This window comes from Cherax quadricarinatus, chromosome 54 (assembly GCF_038502225.1).
Source record: "Cherax quadricarinatus isolate ZL_2023a chromosome 54, ASM3850222v1, whole genome shotgun sequence".
Taxonomy (NCBI): domain Eukaryota; kingdom Metazoa; phylum Arthropoda; class Malacostraca; order Decapoda; family Parastacidae; genus Cherax; species Cherax quadricarinatus.
In genome coordinates this window covers 4,603,224-4,623,725 of record NC_091345.1, presented here as the reverse complement: position 1 = coordinate 4,623,725, position 20,502 = coordinate 4,603,224, and the positions used below count along the sequence as shown (strand labels likewise).

General features: G+C 41.0%; 1 protein-coding gene across 1 annotated transcript in view; it reads left to right on the top strand.

Moving 5' to 3' along the window:
* Positions 1-20,502, top strand: part of LOC138854301 (neuronal acetylcholine receptor subunit alpha-10-like) — a 287,750-nt gene that overhangs the window by 161,707 nt on the left and 105,541 nt on the right. Inside the window, exon 3 of the mRNA XM_070096542.1 lies at positions 13,654-13,799. Coding sequence (XP_069952643.1) covers positions 13,654-13,799 — 146 coding nt within the window. The remainder of the gene's footprint in view (positions 1-13,653; positions 13,800-20,502) is intronic.

Here is a 20,502-nt window from a genome sequence, read left to right as displayed (position 1 = left end):
TTGTAAGTGTAGAGAGAACCAAACATTGTAAGTGTAGAGAGAACCAAACATTGTAAGTGTACAGAGAACCAAACATTGTAAGTGTAGAGAGAACCAAACATTTTAAGTGTAGAGAGAACCAAACATTTTAAGTGTAGAGAGAACCAAACATTGTAAGTGTAGAGAGAACCAAACATTGTAAGTGTAGAGAGAACCAAACATTGTAAGTGTAGAGAGAACCAAACATTGTAAGTGTAGAGAGAACCAAACATTGTAAGTGTAGAGAGAACCAAACATTGTAAGTGTAGAGAGAACCAAACATTGTAAGTGTAGAGAGAACCAAACATTTTAAGTGTAGAGAGAACCAAATAGATTTAGGCGATAAGAGTAAACTTAAGTTGGTCGCTCGGTGTTATGTGCTAATATTGTGACCCAGAAACTTTTTGTTGGACCTGAAGATGTCTGACCAAGTTGATTATTACCCCGCGTTACTGTTCCTAATTTTTTATTTTATGTTGACCGAACAAGTCTAGCTCTTTCTCTAACTCTCTCATATCCTTTTCCCTTCTTATTTCCCCTATCCATCCTCTCTGTCTGTCTGTCTGTCTCTCTTTTGTTGTGAGATTGGCTTACCTGTCACAAGCTGCTGATGTTTGATTTTATTTTTACTCTAAAATGTTTCTGGCCAGGTCTACCATGTCAATTCCTCTCAGTATTTTATACGTCGTTATCATGTCTTCTCTATCCCTTCTGTCCTCCAGTGTCTTCAGGTTGAGCTCCATTAACCTCTCCTCGTAGGACATACTCCTTAGCTCCGGGACTAGTCTTGTTGCAATTTGTTGCACTTTCCCCAATTTCTTTACATGTTTTACCACGTGTGGGTTCCATACTGGTGCTGCATACTCCAATATGTGTCAGACGTACACGGTGTAAAGTGTCGTGAGCAGATCCTTACTTAGATGTCGAGGCACTGTTCATAGGTTTGCCAGGCGCCCATATGCTGCAGCAATTATTTGATTGATGTATGCCTCAGGGGATGTGTTCGGTGTGATACTCACCCTAAGATCCTTTTCCTTGAGTGAGGTTTGCAGTCTTTCACACCCGGAGCCTGTGCTCCGTCTGTGGTCTTCTTTATCCTTCCCCAAGCTTCATAACTTTGCACTTGGTGAGGTTAAACTCTAGGAGCCATTTGTCGGATTAGGCTCGCAGCCTGTCCAGATCCCTCTGTAGTCTTTCCTGATCCTAGTCCGCTTGTATTCTACTCATTAGTTTCATGTTGTCTGTGAAAAGGCACTCTATCCCTTCTGTCATGTCATTAACATATATAAGAAATGGCACTAGCTATAGGACTGGCCCTTATGTGTGTGTGTGTGTGTGTGTGTGTGTGTGTGTGTGTGTGTGTGTGTGTGTGTGTGTGTGTGTGTGTGTGTGTGTGTGTGTGTGTGTGTGTCTGTGTGTGTGTGTGTGTGTGTCTGTGTGTGTGTGTTTGTGTGTGTGTGTGTGTCTGTGTGTGGGAGACTGAGTGTATCAGTGTGTTTGAGTATATACTAGCAAATATGCTTCAGTGTCTATACGTTTCTTTGTGTATACAGCGTATGAGTTACTGCATGTACAGGTGTATGCAAAATGTATATGGGCTTATATTAAAGCATTGTGTATGCATGTTTGTATGTTCTTTCTCATGCGTGGGCGTCCGTGAGTTTGTGCTGTTGTGTGAGTGTGTGGGGTTCTCTGTATGTATGCTTACTCATCTATTTGTGGTTTCAGAAGTCCAGTCACAGTATGTACCTCTGCATGTACGTATGTGCTTGTATGTATGTGCTCTCACGCTAGTCTCATACTAGGCTCATAACTCAACCTCCTTGTGACCCTCTCCTCTTATTCTCCTGCTGGTTGGCTGGCTGGCTGGCTGGCTGGCTGGCTGGCTGGCTGGCTGGCTGGCTGGCTGGCTGGCTGACTGGCTGGCTGGCTGGCTGGCTGGCTGGCTGGCTGGCTGGCTCATCTACCTTTTTCTCCTCCTACCTAATATTTTTGTGCCTTGGAGGCTAAAGATTTCTCATAACTTTAATGGTGGGCTATTGTGCCGGCTTTACCAGCTACACTAACCCCCTCCACCTACCCGAACCTCACACCCCCTTAATGCATTCTTCGTAAATATTTCTCAGTTGGGAGCCCGAGAAACTTGGTCCTAGTTTAGAGTAACTCTCTCTCTCTCTCTCTCTCTCTCTCTCTCTCTCTCTCTCTCTCTCTCTCTCTCTCTCTCTCTCTCTCTCTCTCTCTCTCTCTCTCTCTCTCTCTCTCTCTCTCTCTCTCTCTCTCTCTCTCTCTCTCTCTCTCTCTCTCTCTCTCTCTCTCTCTCTCTCTCTCTTTTCTAGCAGAGGGTCTGGTTTCCTCACTTACGAGCCTGGGCTCTGTCACCTGTACTGAAAATTTGCTAATGGTATTAGGAGGATGTTAATGTGTTAGTGGTGTGGTAGTGGTGTTGATGTGTTAGTGGTGTGGTGTAGTGGTGTTGATGTGTTAGTGGTGTGGTAGTGGTGTTGATGTGTTAGTGGTGTGATACTGGTGGTGGGGTGTTGCTGTGTTAGTGTGTTAGTGGTGTGGTAGTTGTGTGGCAGCACTGGCTAGTGCCAGCACAGTGTTGGCCACCAGGGGAAAGTAACTGAAGCAATTAGGGCGTTCAGAAAGTGTCATCTCCATTACCTGACTCACAACACACTGAAGAGAGAGTGTAGGAAGAAGGAACGGGGGGAGGAGAGAATTCCTGGATATAGTAGGACGTGAAACAGGAATGAGTGAGAAGATAAACATAAAAGAAGGAACGGATAGACAAAGTAGAAAAGGTGGAAACCGGTATGAGAAGGATATATATATAAGGATATATATATAAAACTGGGTTGCTTAAATGTGCGTGGATGTAGTGCGGATGACAAGAAACAGATGATTGCTGATGTTATGAATGAAAAGAAGTTGGATGTCCTGGCCCTAAGCGAAACAAAGCTGAAGGGGGTAGGAGAGTTTCAGTGGGGGGAAATAAATGGGATTAAATCTGGAGTATCTGAGAGAGTTAGAGCAAAGGAAGGGGTAGCAGTAATGTTAAATGATCAGTTATGGAAGGAGAAAAGAGAATATGAATGTGTAAATTCAAGAATTATGTGGATTAAAGTAAAGGTTGGATGCGAGAAGTGGGTCATAATAAGCGTGTATGCACCTGGAGAAGAGAGGAATGCAGAGGAGAGAGAGAGATTTTGGGAGATGTTAAGTGAATGTATAGGAGCCTTTGAACCAAGTGAGAGAGTAATTGTGGTAGGGGACTTGAATGCTAAAGTAGGAGAAACTTTTAGAGAGGGTGTGGTAGGTAAGTTTGGGGTGCCAGGTGTAAATGATAATGGGAGCCCTTTGATTGAACTTTGTATAGAAAGGGGTTTAGTTATAGGTAATACATATTTTAAGAAAAAGAGGATAAATAAGTATACACGATATGATGTAGGGCGAAATGACAGTAGTTTGTTGGATTATGTATTGGTAGATAAAAGACTGTTGAGTAGACTTCAGGATGTACATGTTTATAGAGGGGCCACAGATATATCAGATCACTTTCTAGTTGTAGCTACACTGAGAGTAAAAGGTAGATGGGATACAAGGAGAATAGAAGCATCAGGGAAGAGAGAGGTGAAGGTTTATAAACTAAAAGAGGAGGCAGTTAGGGTAAGATATAAACAGCTATTGGAGGATAGATGGGCTAATGAGAGCATAGGCAATGGGGTCGAAGAGGTATGGGGTAGGTTTAAAAATGTAGTGTTAGTGTGTTCAGCAGAAGTTTGTGGTTACAGGAAAGTGGGTGCAGGAGGGAAGAGGAGCGATTGGTGGAATGATGATGTAAAGAGAGTAGTAAGGGAGAAAAAGTTAGCATATGAGAAGTTTTTACAAAGTAGAAGTGATGCAAGGAGGGAAGAGTATATGGAGAAAAAGAGAGAAGTTAAGAGAGTGGTGAAGCAATGTAAAAAGAGAGCAAATGAGAGAGTGGGTGAGATGTTATCAACAAATTTTGTTGAAAATAAGAAAAAGTTTTGGAGTGAGATTAACAAGTTAAGAAAGCCTAGAGAACAAATGGATTTGTCAGTTAAAAATAGGAGAGGAGAGTTATTAAATGGAGAGGTAGAGGTATTGGGAAGATGGAAGGAATATTTTGAGGAATTGTTAAATGTTGATGAAGATAGGGAAGCTGTGATTTCGTGTATAGGGCAAGGAGGAATAACATCTTGTAGGAGTGAGGAAGAGCCAGTTGTGAGTGTGGGGGAAGTTCGTGAGGCAGTAGGTAAAATGAAAGGGGGTAAGGCAGCCGGGATTGATGGGATAAAGATAGAAATGTTAAAAGCAGGTGGGGATATAGTTTTGGAGTGGTTGGTGCAATTATTTAATAAATGTATGGAAGAGGGTAAGGTACCTAGGGATTGGCAGAGAGCATGCATAGTTCCTTTGTATAAAGGCAAAGGGGATAAAAGAGAGTGCAAAAATTATAGGGGGATAAGTCTGTTGAGTGTACCTGGTAAAGTGTATGGTAGAGTTATAATTGAAAGAATTAAGAGTAAGACGGAGAATAGGATAGCAGATGAACAAGGAGGCTTTAGGAAAGGTAGGGGGTGTGTGGACCAGGTGTTTACAGTGAAACATATAAGTGAACAGTATTTAGATAAGGCTAAAGAGGTCTTTGTGGCATTTATGGATTTGGAAAAGGGCGTATGACAGGGTGGATAGGGGGGCAATGTGGCAGATGTTGCAAGTGTATGGTGTAGGAGGTAGGTTACTGAAAGCAGTGAAGAGTTTTTACGAGGATAGTGAGGCTCAAGTTAGAGTATGTAGGAAAGAGGGAAATTTTTTCCCAGTAAAAGTAGGCCTTAGACAAGGATGTGTGATGTCACCGTGGTTGTTTAATATATTTATAGATGGGGTTGTAAGAGAAGTAAATGCGAGGGTCTTGGCAAGAGGCGTGGAGTTAAAAGATAAAGAATCACACACAAAGTGGGAGTTGTCACAGCTGCTCTTTGCCGATGACACTGTGCTCTTGGGAGATTCTGAAGAGAAGTTGCAGAGATTGGTGGATGAATTTGGTAGGGTGTGCAAAAGAAGAAAATTAAAGGTGAATACAGGAAAGAGTAAGGTTATGAGGATAACAAAAAGATTAGGTGATGAAAGATTGAATATCAGATTGGAGGGAGAGAGTATGGAGGAGGTGAACGTATTCAGATATTTGGGAGTGGACGTGTCAGCGGATGGGTCTATGAAAGATGAGGTGAATCATAGAATTGATGAGGGAAAAAGAGTGAGTGGTGCACTTAGGAGTCTGTGGAGACAAAGAACTTTGTCCTTGGAGGCAAAGAGGGGAATGTATGAGAGTATAGTTTTACCAACGCTCTTATATGGGTGTGAAGCGTGGGTGATGAATGTTGCAGCGAGGAGAAGGCTGGAGGCAGTGGAGATGTCATGTCTGAGGGCAATGTGTGGTGTGAATATAATGCAGAGAATTCGTAGTTTGGAAGTTAGGAGGAGGTGCGGGATTACCAAAACTGTTGTCCAGAGGGCTGAGGAAGGGTTGTTGAGGTGGTTCGGACATGTAGAGAGAATGGAGCGAAACAGAATGACTTCAAGAGTGTATCAGTCTGTAGTGGAAGGAAGGCGGGGTAGGGGTCGGCCTAGGAAGGGTTGGAGGGAGGGGGTAAAGGAGGTTTTGTGTGCGAGGGGCTTGGACTTCCAGCAGGCATGCGTGAGCGTGTTTGATAGGAGTGAATGGAGACAAATGGTTTTTAATACTTGACGTGCTGTTGGAGTGTGAGCAAAGTAACATTTATGAAGGGATTCAGGGAAACCGGCAGGCCGGACTTGAGTCCTGGAGATGGGAAGTACAGTGCCTGCACTCTGAAGGAGGGGTGTTAATGTTGCAGTTTAAAAACTGTAGTGTAAAGCACCCTTCTGGCAAGACAGTGATGGAGTGAATGATGGTGAAAGTTTTTCTTTTTCGGGCCACCCTGCCTTGGTGGGAATCGGCCGGTGTGATAATAAAAAAAAAAAAAATATATATATATATATATATATATATATATATATATATAGATATATATATATATATATATATATATATATATATATATATATATATATATATATATATATATATATATATATATATATATATATATATATATGTATAACTTTGAAAATACAACCTGAATAAAATTTATTTATACGGATGACGGTAGGTAGAGTCTCCCCTAGTGTACTAGAGTACAGTCTATGTTTAAAGGAGAAACTAAAATAATTCTCGAGGAAAGGTTTGGAAGCAGTGTGGCACAATGAGCTGCAAGAGCCGGGCGAGCGATAACGTCACCTCTAAGATGACATACACAACTAAAAATTATGTAATCCTTATAGAGAATAAACTTTGAATTGAATTGAATTGAATTGTATCCTCCAGTATAAAGGTTACTTTGAAATACGTCGCAGTAATGAAACTTATACAACAAAAGAGCTGCTTCTAAACTGGAAGTAAACGAAGTTTTGTATTGCCTAGATGGTCCGAAACGTCGTTAAGTTTCATCAGTTTGAATAAGTTGTGAAAGACGTAGTTTTATCAGTGCCGTCTGTAACGTGTATCTCTATATAGCGTTTTCAAGAATTTCTTTCTGATTACGTCATTAAGTTTCCTTCTCTGCCAAGTCTCAGGTGTGTGGGTTCGAATCCTTATCTAAAGTTTTTTTTTTTTCCTTATGTGCAGTCTATTAATTTTTAACGATAACGCACAGAAATTTTCCTGGCGAATAATAATTCCTTGATACTTCCTTTCTTGGAGTCTGATAAATAAGATAAATAAGATAAATAAGACCAATTAATTTTTCCACTGCTCACTCTTCATCAGTACGTATTTGTTTCCACTGTAATCGTATTTCATGAAGTATAAAAAATTGTTGGTGAAGGTAACTGGATAAGAAAATTTTCTGAATCATATTAATAGTCAAAAAAAAAAAAATTGTAGAAACATTTACTCAGCTCTCTTAGAGGACGCTTAACCTTGTATCCCCGAAAAAAAAAATTGAAAGAAATTGGTCACTATTAAGTTGTGACTTATACTTAATGGTGCGTCAATTTCCCCCGTGTGGAAGAAATCCACACAGTTCCTCGCTCTGGGGCGGTGCGAGACAACCCGTGTACTGGTGCAGGCCTGAACCCAGTACCAACTTGGTGGTGCGCGGAACCTGTTACCACTCTGCCACCAAGATCCCCAACAAGAATTGTCAGTATTTGTTAGTGTTCACTCTTTCTACTGCTGCTGAAAAAAAGACAGGCAATGTTGGACCGGTAAATAAGTAAATAATTAAGTAAAGTAAGTAGGTAAGTGAATATGTAAGTAGATAAGAAAGTTTTTTTTATATTTTTCTCATGCTTAGCGCTAATCTTTTTCAATATATTTCCAAAATAATGACGAATTTAACTTATCTTAATCTAGGATATTACCAATGAAGTTAGGTTAGGTAAGGTTCGTCAGGAAACAGGACATATGTTTCCTGACGCGGGTCTTAGTCAGATGATGACCCGCCTTTGGAGCTTTTGGTCATCTGACCGAGGCCTTCCGCTGGCTTACCGGTCCACCCCTTTAAAAATTATGGTCATTTATAACCATTGTTACCAATGAAGTCAATATGTAGCAGTGCCGCTTCTCTTAGTAATGTGTGACCCAGCACCAGCACCACAACAATGGGTACATGTACCTGTTAATCTATATCTACAGTAATAGGATCATGTAGTCAGATAACACTGCTGAATATGATAACTTATGATAAAAACAGTATGTTGTAAAGAAAATAAACCAAAGCTCCTTATGTTAAAAACTAAATAAGGTATGTTTGCTTATATTAAAAACTAATTATTATTATTATTATTAAAGATTCGCCGGTATTCTCTCGGCCCGGGCCTTTTCCAAGTGGTGGCCCGGCCTTGGCTTCCTGTCTTGGGAATGTCTGAGACCTAAGTCTCCCATGGGAGGAGGCACAAGTACCCCCTCATCTTTGGGACCAAGTATCCCCAGGCCTAGCCACAAGCTAGGCCTCTCTTATCTGCCATCCCCGCCCCAAGGGGGATAATGGGAATGACAGTCTTGTGAGCTACAAACTCGGGCTCAGGCACTTACCCTGCCCTAGAAGGGCTGAGCATGGTGTCGATTAAAAGCTAAACAAGGTATGTTTACAGATATAAAAATATTCATTTGAATTATTAATCCAGAGAGTCAGTATGCTAGGATATCGAAGTGAAACCATTATTTTAGCCTTATCGTCACTGGGTCCTTTTATCCCCCTCCCTATGATGCAACCTACAGCAAGAAGAGTGCCAAAAGGTGTCTGATGAATGTAGCTACAGAAACGGAGGGGAATGATTTTTTTTATTTTCTTAGCTAACATACGTGTAATTTTATCTTATTCCTAGTAATGACCCTCGTATTGTAGATAGTCTTAATGACCCTCGTGTAGTAGATTGTCTTTTTAGTATGATAATAAGATTTTATCTTCATTATAGAATAATAAGAAAATATTATAACCTTTATATTATAATAATAAGGTAAAAGGACCCCAATGGAAATAAGTCACTCTGTCTGACTTTTTTGGGTTATCCCAGGTTCTCTACACATATGCTGCTATGTATGATAATCTATGGAACTGTATTTGTGCATACCTGAATGAACTTACTTACTTACCTTCTTATTGCAAGATAATTAGGGACAACATGACCGGGTCATCATCTGAAGAAGACTCGGGCCGGGACACCACCGACGAACCGACATGAGACAACATGAGTAATTAAACATTCCAATTGTTTCCACCTGTGCTGGGAACCAGCCCAGGTCCTCAGATGTCGGTCACCAATAAGATGACGTCGAACTTTCTTCGTCATAACAAGAATAGGTTTCTTGTGATACGTTATAATCATATACTGAAGGGGAATCTTACTTAGAGGAAAGTTATGATTGTTATTGGTCTTTGAGGGCACCTATAATATTCCTGTTTTCCTCTTAGTAAGTAAATTTATTTAGGTACAGGTACACATAAATACAGTTACACGAATTATCATACATAGTAACATATCTGTAAATTACCTAGGTTAACCCAGAAAAGTCAAACAAAGTGACTTATTTCCATTGAGATCCAAAACTGGAGGAAATCTGACGGAAAATAAAAAAAAATTCACTGCTTCACAGGCCCCTTAAGCTTCTTATTTCCTCCAAGGTTTGCAAGCAATAACTTACCTTGCAGTAAGGTTGCTAGGCAACTTTTTTTAAAGATTAACGCATTTTTTACTAGTATTGAACGATTGACAAGCAGATTTAATGACCCTTGAGATGCTGATGGGCTTTTAAATCCCATTAAGCAACCAACTAGCGCATGAGCAGAGGAATGTAAACCGGAAGGTGTGTGTGTGTGTGTCTGTGTATATAAACCGAGAAATGTATTTCACTGGCAGTGATAATATGACATCAGTCTTAATAAACTTAGTGTGATCAATAGGATCTAAACCTCATTAACCATAGTGTAAATGCACTATATATAGACTGACGAATATATATATCTGGCTATGTGTGCACTGAGAGCAACAGTGCATGTACGTGTGGACGAACATATGTATCTCAGTATATATACACCTGGGGTTTACTTTTGTCCTACTTAGTCCATATTTACGATAAAAATATTCTAGATTAGTTGTGAACAAGTGACGAGGACCCTTAATGTTAATAAGTTTTAAACTCAATTAACAAGCCCATAGTTCATGATATAGCATTTAGACCAATAAGATTTTTAAACGAACTCTGGCTTGTTGAATCTGAAATTAAAAATATTAAGAACGAATAAGCAACGTGCGATATCATTTAACAAACGTTTAATGCTTTTTCTTAGGTAGTTTGTTTTAAATCATTATGTAACTCGTTGTGCAAGACAGGTATACAATACCGACAAGATGAAAGTTAAGACACTTGTGCAACATCTGGTTGTCTTTATTGTAGACGTTTCGCCATCCAATGGCTTTATCAATACAGATTCTTTGGACATAATAAGAAAACTGAAGAACTATATACAAAAGATGAGGTAATCAGTCCCTCAGCCTTGTAGGTGGTGTTTCGAGCACCGTGGTCGTTGAGATTCTGAAGCAGAGGCAAGGAGACTGGCGCTTATATAGGCGTCAGTGAGTAGGGACGTGTAGCAGACGAGGGCATAGTCACTGGCAGGCGGGATTCCCTCAGTGGAAGTAGGTCCTTCCCAAAATGATGGGTTAGTTGTAGTAGCCGTGAAGAAGGTCTTGTAGTAGCCGTGAAGAAGGTCTTGTAGATGTCCTCTGAACCAAGATTCTATGATGTTGCAGTGTCTGACAAGTTGTGCATAACTTGCACAACTTCCACAACTTGTCAGACACTGCAACATCATAGAATCTTGGTTCAGAGGACATCTACAAGACCTTCTTCACGGCTACTACAAGACCTTCTTCACGGCTACTACAACTAACCCATCATTTTGGGAAGGACCTACTTCCACTGAGGGAATCCCGCCTGCCAGTGACTATGCCCTCGTCTGCTACACGTCCATACTCACTGACGCCTTTATAAGCGCCAGTCTCCTTGCCTCTGCTTCAGAATCTCAACGACCACGGTGCTCTAAACACCACCTCCAAGGCTGAGGGACTGATTACCTCATCTTTTGTATATAGTTCTTCAGTTTTCTTATTATGTTCAAAGAATCTGTATTGATAAAGCCACTGGATGGCGAAACGTCTACAATAAAGATAACCAGATGTTGCACAAGTGTCTTAACTTTCATTATGTAACTCTTTTTTTATGTTTGGAAATCACTAAACCATAGACGATCTTTTTATTGTCCTGGTACGAAGTTACTTGACAAAGAGGAAGGGACAAGGGAAAAATAAACCCGATTACCCGACTGTTAAAAATGCAGGATGGGCAATGTAGAGGGGAAGTGGGGATCGTCAGTGAGAGTATATAGGATTAATCAAGGTAAAGTGAATGGTGAAAGCAAATGTTAGGCTTCCCATGTCAAGAAATATATAATACTTTCAATACCTTGACCCATCCTCCCCATCTCTCTCACTTATTTTTATATACACAATGTTTTTTACGGGGTTAGGTTATGAGTTCCTACCTTTATTTACAAGTGAAGAGCTGTTACCTACCTTAGCCCAATTAAAAAGCCTTTTTATTGTTATGAGACATTCAAATAGGGAAAAGGGTGAAATCGGAGCCATTGTGGATCAGTGGTTTCACTGGTCAATTGACTTTATTTCGAGGAAGTCACTGTGCTGCGCGAAGATGATCCAGACTCTGGTCATTCTAGAAATGAATCATCTCAGGTGAAATGATGTTATTGAAAAGGGTACAACCAGAGAGTAATTGTTTTTGGCTGACCGTCTTGTTGTGTAGAGGCTCTCTATTCCCAGAACACTAGCATCTTAACAATATTCGGCCTTGTACATAACAGTAAGGCCATCCACATCTCTCTGATGTTGAACTCAGTACTGTCCAGGCCGGGTTCAGACGGGAGGTAAATCGTCATGCTCTGTTCTTTCAAGAAGTCGTAGGTGTAACGGGGGCAGGCAATCCAGGAAATTGGAGCATCCCCAAGGTGTGAGTGCACTTCTGCCTTACATAAGCCTCTACTGTCGGGCAGATGCGACATACAGCCAAGAGCTGTATGTTTCCTGACCGCTTTGTTTGCGAGATTTACTACATGGTTATTCATGGTCAGTGTGGAATCAAATTTCCTGTGGTGTAGGGGACAGTAGGTGTAGGGGATCGTACCATGGACACTTAGTGAATGAGCGGAGTGCGTTACAAACCGAGCTACGGGACATCTTTCCATAACTTGTTTCTTAGAGAAGAGACAGATTCACCGAAGAGTGGGCCTAATGGTTTCAAGATCACCACCAGTTAGGCGCACATTTGCAAAAATGTTGAACTGTGACAGGAGGCTCTCTGAAGCATCACCTAGTGCTGGATCGAACATTTGCTCTGTGTTTGGGAGTTAAACCAGTGAAACCAAATGCAGAACCAGCGGGAATAAAATAGCAGCTTTATATACATCTAAATCATGAAGGATGAAAGGTTCAACTCCTGTGGCACTGTCAGGGAAGTCAGATTTAGTGTTTCATGTATTAGAGCTCGTGCTGTAGTGAAATTCCTAGAAGCAATTAGATATTAGTAATCATCCCTGTTGTTCCAGTAGTATTTTCCGTTTTTATCTTCTTTCTAAATTTATGTGGGAGGTTACCAGTGTTCTTTTGTTTGCATTTCTCCAGCTGGTGTTCGTCTCACAAGGGGAAAGACGGATGAAGTTATCCTCTCTGGAGATGTCATTTATTGCTCTACTGTTAGATACTGGTCGGGATAATCCCTAGATAATCCCAAACAGCAATAGGCTGTGCCATGATCCAATATTTGATGTGATATCATAGACATTTTTGAAGAAGTCCGGAATTTGGTAGCAAGTTGAGGTCCAGCTGGCTTGGAGGTATGAGACTGTTTTGTTATTTTGTCGAGAGGTACTGTAATTATCTTTAACTGGAAGCTTCTAGGAACCTAATCAGGGAAGATGTCATGTTTGTGACTAGTTTGTGGTGCGAACATTATGCCAGAAAAATTCTTCATCATTATCCTACACAACAATATACCTGCAGTGCTAATCACGGCATTATGCCGGGGCGCTCACCCGGCATAATGCCGTGACTATCACTGTACTTGCCCATCCCGTGTAGGTCCTCAAATACAGCCTCATGTACTCATTGCTCGGGTAGATCGGTTTGTGACCTGATAAAGCCCACTGTGTGCGCGAAACGTTGTCAATAAAGGATCGCATTATACTGCATGTGTCTATTTTTCATTACAATTATTATTATTATTAATTATGAATATTCGTTATTATTATTGTTGCTGGTGTTGTTTATGTTATATTCATGATGAAGTGGTAAACCCTTATGGCTTATACAGCTTTACTTCTCTAGTGCAATTAATATTATAATCAAAATCAAGGTCTAAACCCACTAGGGTTATACAGAGTTGCTCTTAGTACAAGAGTCCTTCACCAGCGCCAGGGAGCCCCTTGAAGGACGCGTACAAGAGTCCTTCACCAGCGCCAGGGAGCCCCTTGAAGGACGCGTACAAGAGTCCTTCACCAGCGCCAGGGAGCCCCTTGAAGGACGTGTACAAGAGTCCTTCACCAGCACCAGGGAGCCCCTTGAAGGACGCCCAATAAATTAATTTCTCCTGAAGCAAAATTAGATCATACCTGCCCTTCCTTTAATTGTCTCTTTCCCTTCAGTTATCCTCGCATTTCTTTACTTTAAATCCCTCCTCACCCAGCTTACCCTCTTCACCCACCCAGCTTACCTTCTTCACCCACCGGCTTTAACTACAAGCTTACCTCCGTCATCCATCAGCTTACAACTTTATCTACCAGCTTACCTCCGTCATCCATCAGCTTACAACCTTATCTACCAGCTTACCTCCGTCATCCATCAGCTTACAACCTTATCTAACAGCTTACCTCCGTCATCCATCACTATAAATCTCATTCACCAACTCACTCACTACTCTTGCTTCACTTACCAGTTTTGATCTCTCCGTGACAGCGTGGCCGGGCGGGTCAGACGAGGCTGAGTACCGATTGACTCGGTATCTGATGAGTAACTACGACAAGTCAGTGAGGCCCTCGTTCAAGGCTTCCATGGCACTCAACATTACCTTCGGACTCGCCCTCACCCAGATTATCGACGTGGTGAGTACATTAGTTGACTCATTACTGACCCACCATTGACGTAGTGGGTCCACCTATTGACACATTGTACACTTACTCAGATCATCGGGATGATGACTACACTTGCTGACACACTGTACACGATCATCGCCCTGGTGAATGCCTAAAATAACCACCCATTTCACACTCGTACATAATTTTAAATTTTTTTTTTTTTGGTGTTCGTCAGAGATACTCTCCAGAGTCAGGGGTCACAAGACTGTTCAACAGCCTCCCACCATGCATAAAGGGAATTACCAATAGACCCCTGGATGCCTTCAAGAGCGACCTGGACAGATACTTGAAGTCAGTCCCTGATCAGCCTGGCTGTGGGTCGTGCGTTGGACTGCGTGAAGCCAGCAGTAACAGCTTGGTTGATCAGGCCCTGATTCACGGGGAGACCTGGTCAAGGACTGGGTCGCAGGGGACGTTGACCCCGGAATACCGAACAGGTAGCCAGGGACGCAGCCAGTAACAGATGCTCCTGAGTAGTGCTAAAATGGAATATGTTATTAATTTTAATTACTAGAAAGTGCTAAGTACATTTGTCACGTAACATCACAGGGTGAGGGTCCCACAGAGTTTGCAGTCACGTGATAGGAACAGCTGATTTGCCATGCTGGCGGGCAGACACGCCTCTTTCTTAAAATATTATATCTTGGGAGGAGCGCTAAGCCCGTGGGGGTCCTAAAGAGCCTTTTTCTGCAACAAAAATTCTTTATTTTCTAAACCATTTTGTATTTCAGATACGAAATCAACATACTAGAACTAATCTAGAACTCAAACTTTTTTGTTTTATCTCAGTAAGAAATTGATTTAATTTCCCCTTTTAACTTTCTGTATTTATTTCTCTTCTGGGGGTGATCAAATTTTATTTTCTCTCTCCTTCCTTCTTACACAAACCCTCAAACACTGATCCCGTCTGGACAGTTTCCCACATTCCTGCCACGAGTCGCCCGGCAATAAGAGGGTCTTACCAGCTAGCAAAACACACCATTTCCACTTCCAGGATACTGAGGGAGGAGGATGAGGATGATGCCGAGGGATATGTGGTAAGGGGGGCACGGGACCAGAGGGATAACCAGGAAGGAGATGATAAACCACACTGAAATGAGAAAAACTAAAAGGGGTAAGGACGCTCAGTGCTAAGGGAGATAGAGTTGGAAGAGAAGGACGAGTAGGAGGAGGAGGAGGAGGAGGAAGAAGAATAAGAAGAAGAATATATCGAACAGAAGGAAGGAAGGAAGGAAAATATAGATAAAGAAAATTTAATTCTATTGTCTTTGCAATCTTCGTAATTATATTAACTTTGCAAACACTAATGTAGTCAAGTACACCGTCCTATCTCCATGATATTTACCAGAGTATTGAGCTTATATTTAGTCAGAATCAAAATAGACCGGCTGTTTATTGCATTTTCTTCTCTTCTTGCCTTCTTCAGTACAATGATCAAAGTCTGATGTCGCCTTTGCTACCGACTTAGAAAGGAAAGAAGGAATCACCCGGCTGATATTTACAGAGGTCTTCCTCGTTATGTTGGATCCTCTTCTCAAATTATGTATCCATCTCCATTTATAGGCGTCATCTGCGATACTAATGTTCAGATGTTAGGTAAAAGGACACAGATGTAACTAATGAACACATTTTATTGTGGCAACGTTTCGCTCTCCAGTTTTGACGAAGCTCCTTGAGAATGAAACGTTGTCACATTAGTTGCTTCTGTGTCCTTTTAGCGAACATTTTGTCGGTAATTCTACCATTATTACTAGAATGATGATGCATGTTTCTCTCAGTGCGGTGTCAAATGCATCAGTCTTCGCAAAACAGTAACTAAGATGTCTATTATTTGGCACTGCATTAATCTTCATATCAATATCGCTCTGCAACTATTCAATCACGCATTGATAATTATCGTCGCAAGCGGAAAAAGAGCCCAGAAATAATTCGTAATTTGTGGGCAAGACTTGACCAGCGAGTGCAACAGCAAAGTCACGACACTAGAGTGGTCATCAGTCTGATTTCACTTGCCGCTCTTTCATATTGGTTTAGTCAGTACTGTCACCTGTTGGTCTGGTTAGAACTGTCACCTGTTGGTCTGGTCAGTGTTGTCATCTGCTAGTGTTGTTATTACATTATTTTGTTGGACTGGTCAGTTCTGTTACCTGCTAGTCTGGTCAGTACCGACACTTGGTAGATGTGGTCAGTAGTGACACGTGGTCTGGTCAGTACCGACTTATGTACAGTTATGTACACTTATGTACAGTTCAGGAAATTTATTAGAAACATTTCGCCACTAGTGGCTTCATTAGGACTGAAGAAGCCACTAGTGGCGAAACGTTTCCTCTGATATATGTCCTGAAGTGTACATAAATGCCTTTTTCCATACAATTACATAATGCATTTAGAGCGGGACATGTGCCGTTGAAGACCAGGTAATTTACACTATGTATGATAGTTGTACTTTTGTGTACATGTGCCAAAAAAAACTTACTTTATCTTATTCTGGGCAATTTGAAATCTGTCTTATAGAAGTAAAAAAAATGTATGAAAAGAAACCAAGAGACTAGTATTTACTGTAGAATATAAATTAAAGGACCCCAATGGAAATAAGTCACTTTTTTCTGACCTTTTTGTGTTATCCCAGGTTCTCTACACAAAAAATATAACAATGGTTATAAATGACCATAATTTTTAAAGGGGTGGACCGGTAAGCCAGCGGAAGGCCTCGGTCAGATGACCAAAAGCTCCAAAGGCGGGTCATCATCTGACTAAGACCCGCGTCAGGAAACATTTGTCCTGTTTCCTGACGAACCTTACCTAACCTAACCTAACCTCTACACATATGCTGCTGTGTGACTATATTTGTGTATACCTGAATAAACTTACTCACGAGTCGCACTGGAACTAGTGAAATTCAGTCAGGTATAATAACAATGAATTTGTAATATATATTACTCATCGGTACTTGATGAGCGCAAATGCTAGCAAAATCACAAAAGAATACTATTGTAGTGTAACCAGGAAGATGCTCAGAGTCTTCACGGTTCTTTGTGCTTCTTCGTGTGTATCAGATAACATCTTAAACTAACGTTTAAAAATGAACTGCCCTGGAAACATACACTGAGGTCCGGCGGTCGATTCCCCGTACAGCTGGAAACATTAGGACGTATTTCCTTGAGACACCTGCTGTCCCTGTTCACCTATCAATAAAATAGGTACCTGGGTGTTAGTGGACTGGTGTGAGTCGCATCCTGGGGACAAAATTGACTTAATTTGTTTGAAATGCTTTACATAATAAGGGGGCTTTATGTACAATAGTACATCATTGGTGTCAGTTATGTTTGCATATCTTGTACACGTAGAAATAAAAATTATTATTATTATTTTTTATTATTATTATTGTTATTATTAACTGTGTCACTATTAAATGTACGTAAAAGCTGTCGTATGGAATACACGAGTGTGTCACATGAGAACTTAGTCTTAATTGGTATAGTCGAAAGAGAACCTGGCCTTCATTAATATATTAACTTAAAAATGAAACTAAATAACACTACGTGGGAAGGTGCAGCATTGTGGGTTATAAGAGTCAGCCCTAAAGACTCAAAGGAAAACGGAGATCGTGCTGTTCACAACACAGATATATTTTAAAGGGACACTATACAATCTCTGGAGCCAAGCGTGTAAGTAGAAGATTATTTAGGTACGAGCACACGTAAGTACAATTATCAGTGATAGTTTAACATATGTGTAAATTACATAGAATAATCCAAAGAAGTCAGTGAAAGTGATTTATTTCCACTGGGGTCCTTGTAATTTCTTATTATTTAAATCATAGTAGTAAGTTACAGCAGAAGTCACTGAAGGTACTGACAACAAAAGAAAGACCAAAACTTCAAGATTTTACTGGAGTTAATGATAAACAGAGAGAATAAAGAATCTCAAGACTTTGTTTACTCATGGTTAGTGAAGGGAAATATATAAGGGAATGCTTATTGTACAATTAGTATTAAATAACACAGGAAAGTTAAACATTAATTAACTTAATTTATTTGAGATGATAATGTTATTACTCGTTACTTGGTAAGTAAATAAGTAAGTAAATTTATTCAGGTATACACAATACAGTTACATAGAATTATCATACATAGCAGCATATGTGTAGAGAACCTAGGATAACCCAAAAAAGTCAGACAGAGTGACTTATTTCCATTGGGGTCCTTTTACCTTATTATTATAATATAAAGGTTATAATATTTTCTTATTATTCTATAATGAAGATAACATCTTATTATCATACTAAAAAGACTATGGTCTATTGTGTTAGTTACTGGTTGCCAAAGGTACTCTTCGATAGTGTGTGTGTGTGTGTGTGTGTGTGTGTGTGTGTGTGTGTGTGTGTGTGTACTCACCTATCTGTGGTTGCAGGGGTCGAGTCATAGCTCCTGGCCCCGCCTCTTCACTGATTGCTAGTAGGTCCTCTCTCTCCCTGCTCCATGGGCTTTATCAAGCCTCGCCTTAAAACTATGTATGATTCCCGCCTCACTACGTCACTTTCTAGGCTATTCCACGGCCTGACTATTCTATGACTGAAGAAATACTTCCTAACATCCCTTTGATTCATCTGAGTCTTCAGCTTCCAATTATGACCTCTTGTTTCTGTGTCCCATCTCTGGAACATCCCGTCTCTGTCCACCTTGTCTATTCCGCGCAGTATTTTATATGTCGTTATCACGTCTCCCCTGACCCTCCTGTCCTCCAGTGTCGTCAGGCCGATTTCCCTCAACCTTTCTTCGTAGGACAATCCCCGTAGCTCTGGGACTAGTCTTGTCGCAAACCTGTGTGTGTGTGTGTGTGTGTGTGTGTGTGTGTGTGTGTGTGTGTGTGTGTGTGTGTGTGTGTGTGTGTGTGTGTGTATGTGTATGTGTAACTCTAACAGTCATGAGGTAGAGTGTTGACGTTGATATTTTTAAAGCACACATGTAATATTAATGTTTTAAAAAGTATCGGCGGCTGCCATAGTGAAGAGCTCTGTTCCACAAGGCACAGTACTCGCCCCCATCTTATTCCTTATCTTCATATCAGACATAAACAGAGATATACACCACAGCACCGTATCATCCTTTGCGGATGATACTAGGATCTGCATGAGGCTGTCATCTGGGAACACTTGGAAGCACTTGACTTGTACTCGTTGGAACGCAGGAGGGAGAGATATATCATAATCTACACTTGGAAAATCTTGGAAGGAATGGTCCCAAATCTGCACATAGAAATCACTCCCTACGAAAGTAAAAGACTGGGCAGGCGATGCAAAATGCCCCCAATAAAAAGTAGGGGCGCCATTGGTACACTAAGGAAAAACACCATAAGTGTCCGGGGCCCAAAACTGTTCAACAGCCTCCCATCAAGCATTAGGGGAATTGCCAATAAACCCCTGGCTGCCTTCAAGAGAGAGCTGGACAGATACCTAAATTCAGTGCCGGATCAGCCGGGCTGTGGCTCGTACGTTGGACTGCGTGCGGCCAGCAGTAACAGCCTAGTTGATCAGGCCATGATCCATCGGGAGGCCTGGTCATGGACCGGGCCGCGGGGGCGTTGATCCCCGGAATAACCTCCAGGTAACCTCCAGGCTGTTTTCTAACAGATACCGATACCTTGAAAATGTCTGATACCCGCCGATACCCATAATTTGGCACATCAAGGTGATTAGCTTCTAATTACAGAGAAATTAGCCTAATCTCCATTATGGAAAAATTTATGGAATCAGCAACTGCCGAGGCTATTTAAAGCCACCTTGAGAGACATATTGTGTTCAAGGACTAAAGCCACCTTGAGAGACATATTGTGTTCAAGGACTCATCACAGTTTTACAAAAGGGCGTTCCTGCCTTATGAATTTACTTTTTTCACTAAGGTATCTGTACATGATACTGGGTATGTGACTTTAGTAATGCCTTTGATATAGTTCCACACAGTAGATTGTTGAGAAAAGCAGAGACACGGAACTGAAGTGAAATTTTTCTTCTAGAGGTGTGGATGGCTGATAAGCAACTTAAAATTTGAATAAATGAGAAGAAATTAGAGTGGGGACTCGTCCCAAGCGGTGTTCCTCAGGGGTCAGTGCTAGGTGCTTTGTTGTTTACATTATACGTACATAAACGACATTGATGTGGGAAAAAATAGAACAAAAACGTTTGCCGACGATACCGGAATAGGCTGTCGAATTTTTTTGATGAGGACACTAGAGCGCTACGGGAAAATCTGGAAAGGTTGATGCGAGAAAAATACAGGAGTTCTGGTTAGCAGCAGTCTAAAGTTAAAACAAGAGTGTGTAAAACTAGGTTAGGTTAGGTAAGATTTGTCAGGAAACAGGACAAGTGTTTGCTGACGCGGGTCTTAGTCATATGATGACCCGCCACTTTTGGTCATCTGACCGAGACCTTTAGCTGGCTTATCAGTCCACCCCTTTTAAAATTAAGGTTAAATCTACTCACAAGTAGGGTACTGTTAACTGTACGAGCATTACAAAAATATTTTTCCCTATTTGCTCGTTTTAAGTTTTGTTCAGAATGTGTCAGAGTCTGTTTCAATTTCAATGTGCAATCGATGTGAACATCAGTCAACTCACTTTTTATGCAACATATAAGAATTTATAAGAATTTCTTACCCAATGACGATATTTG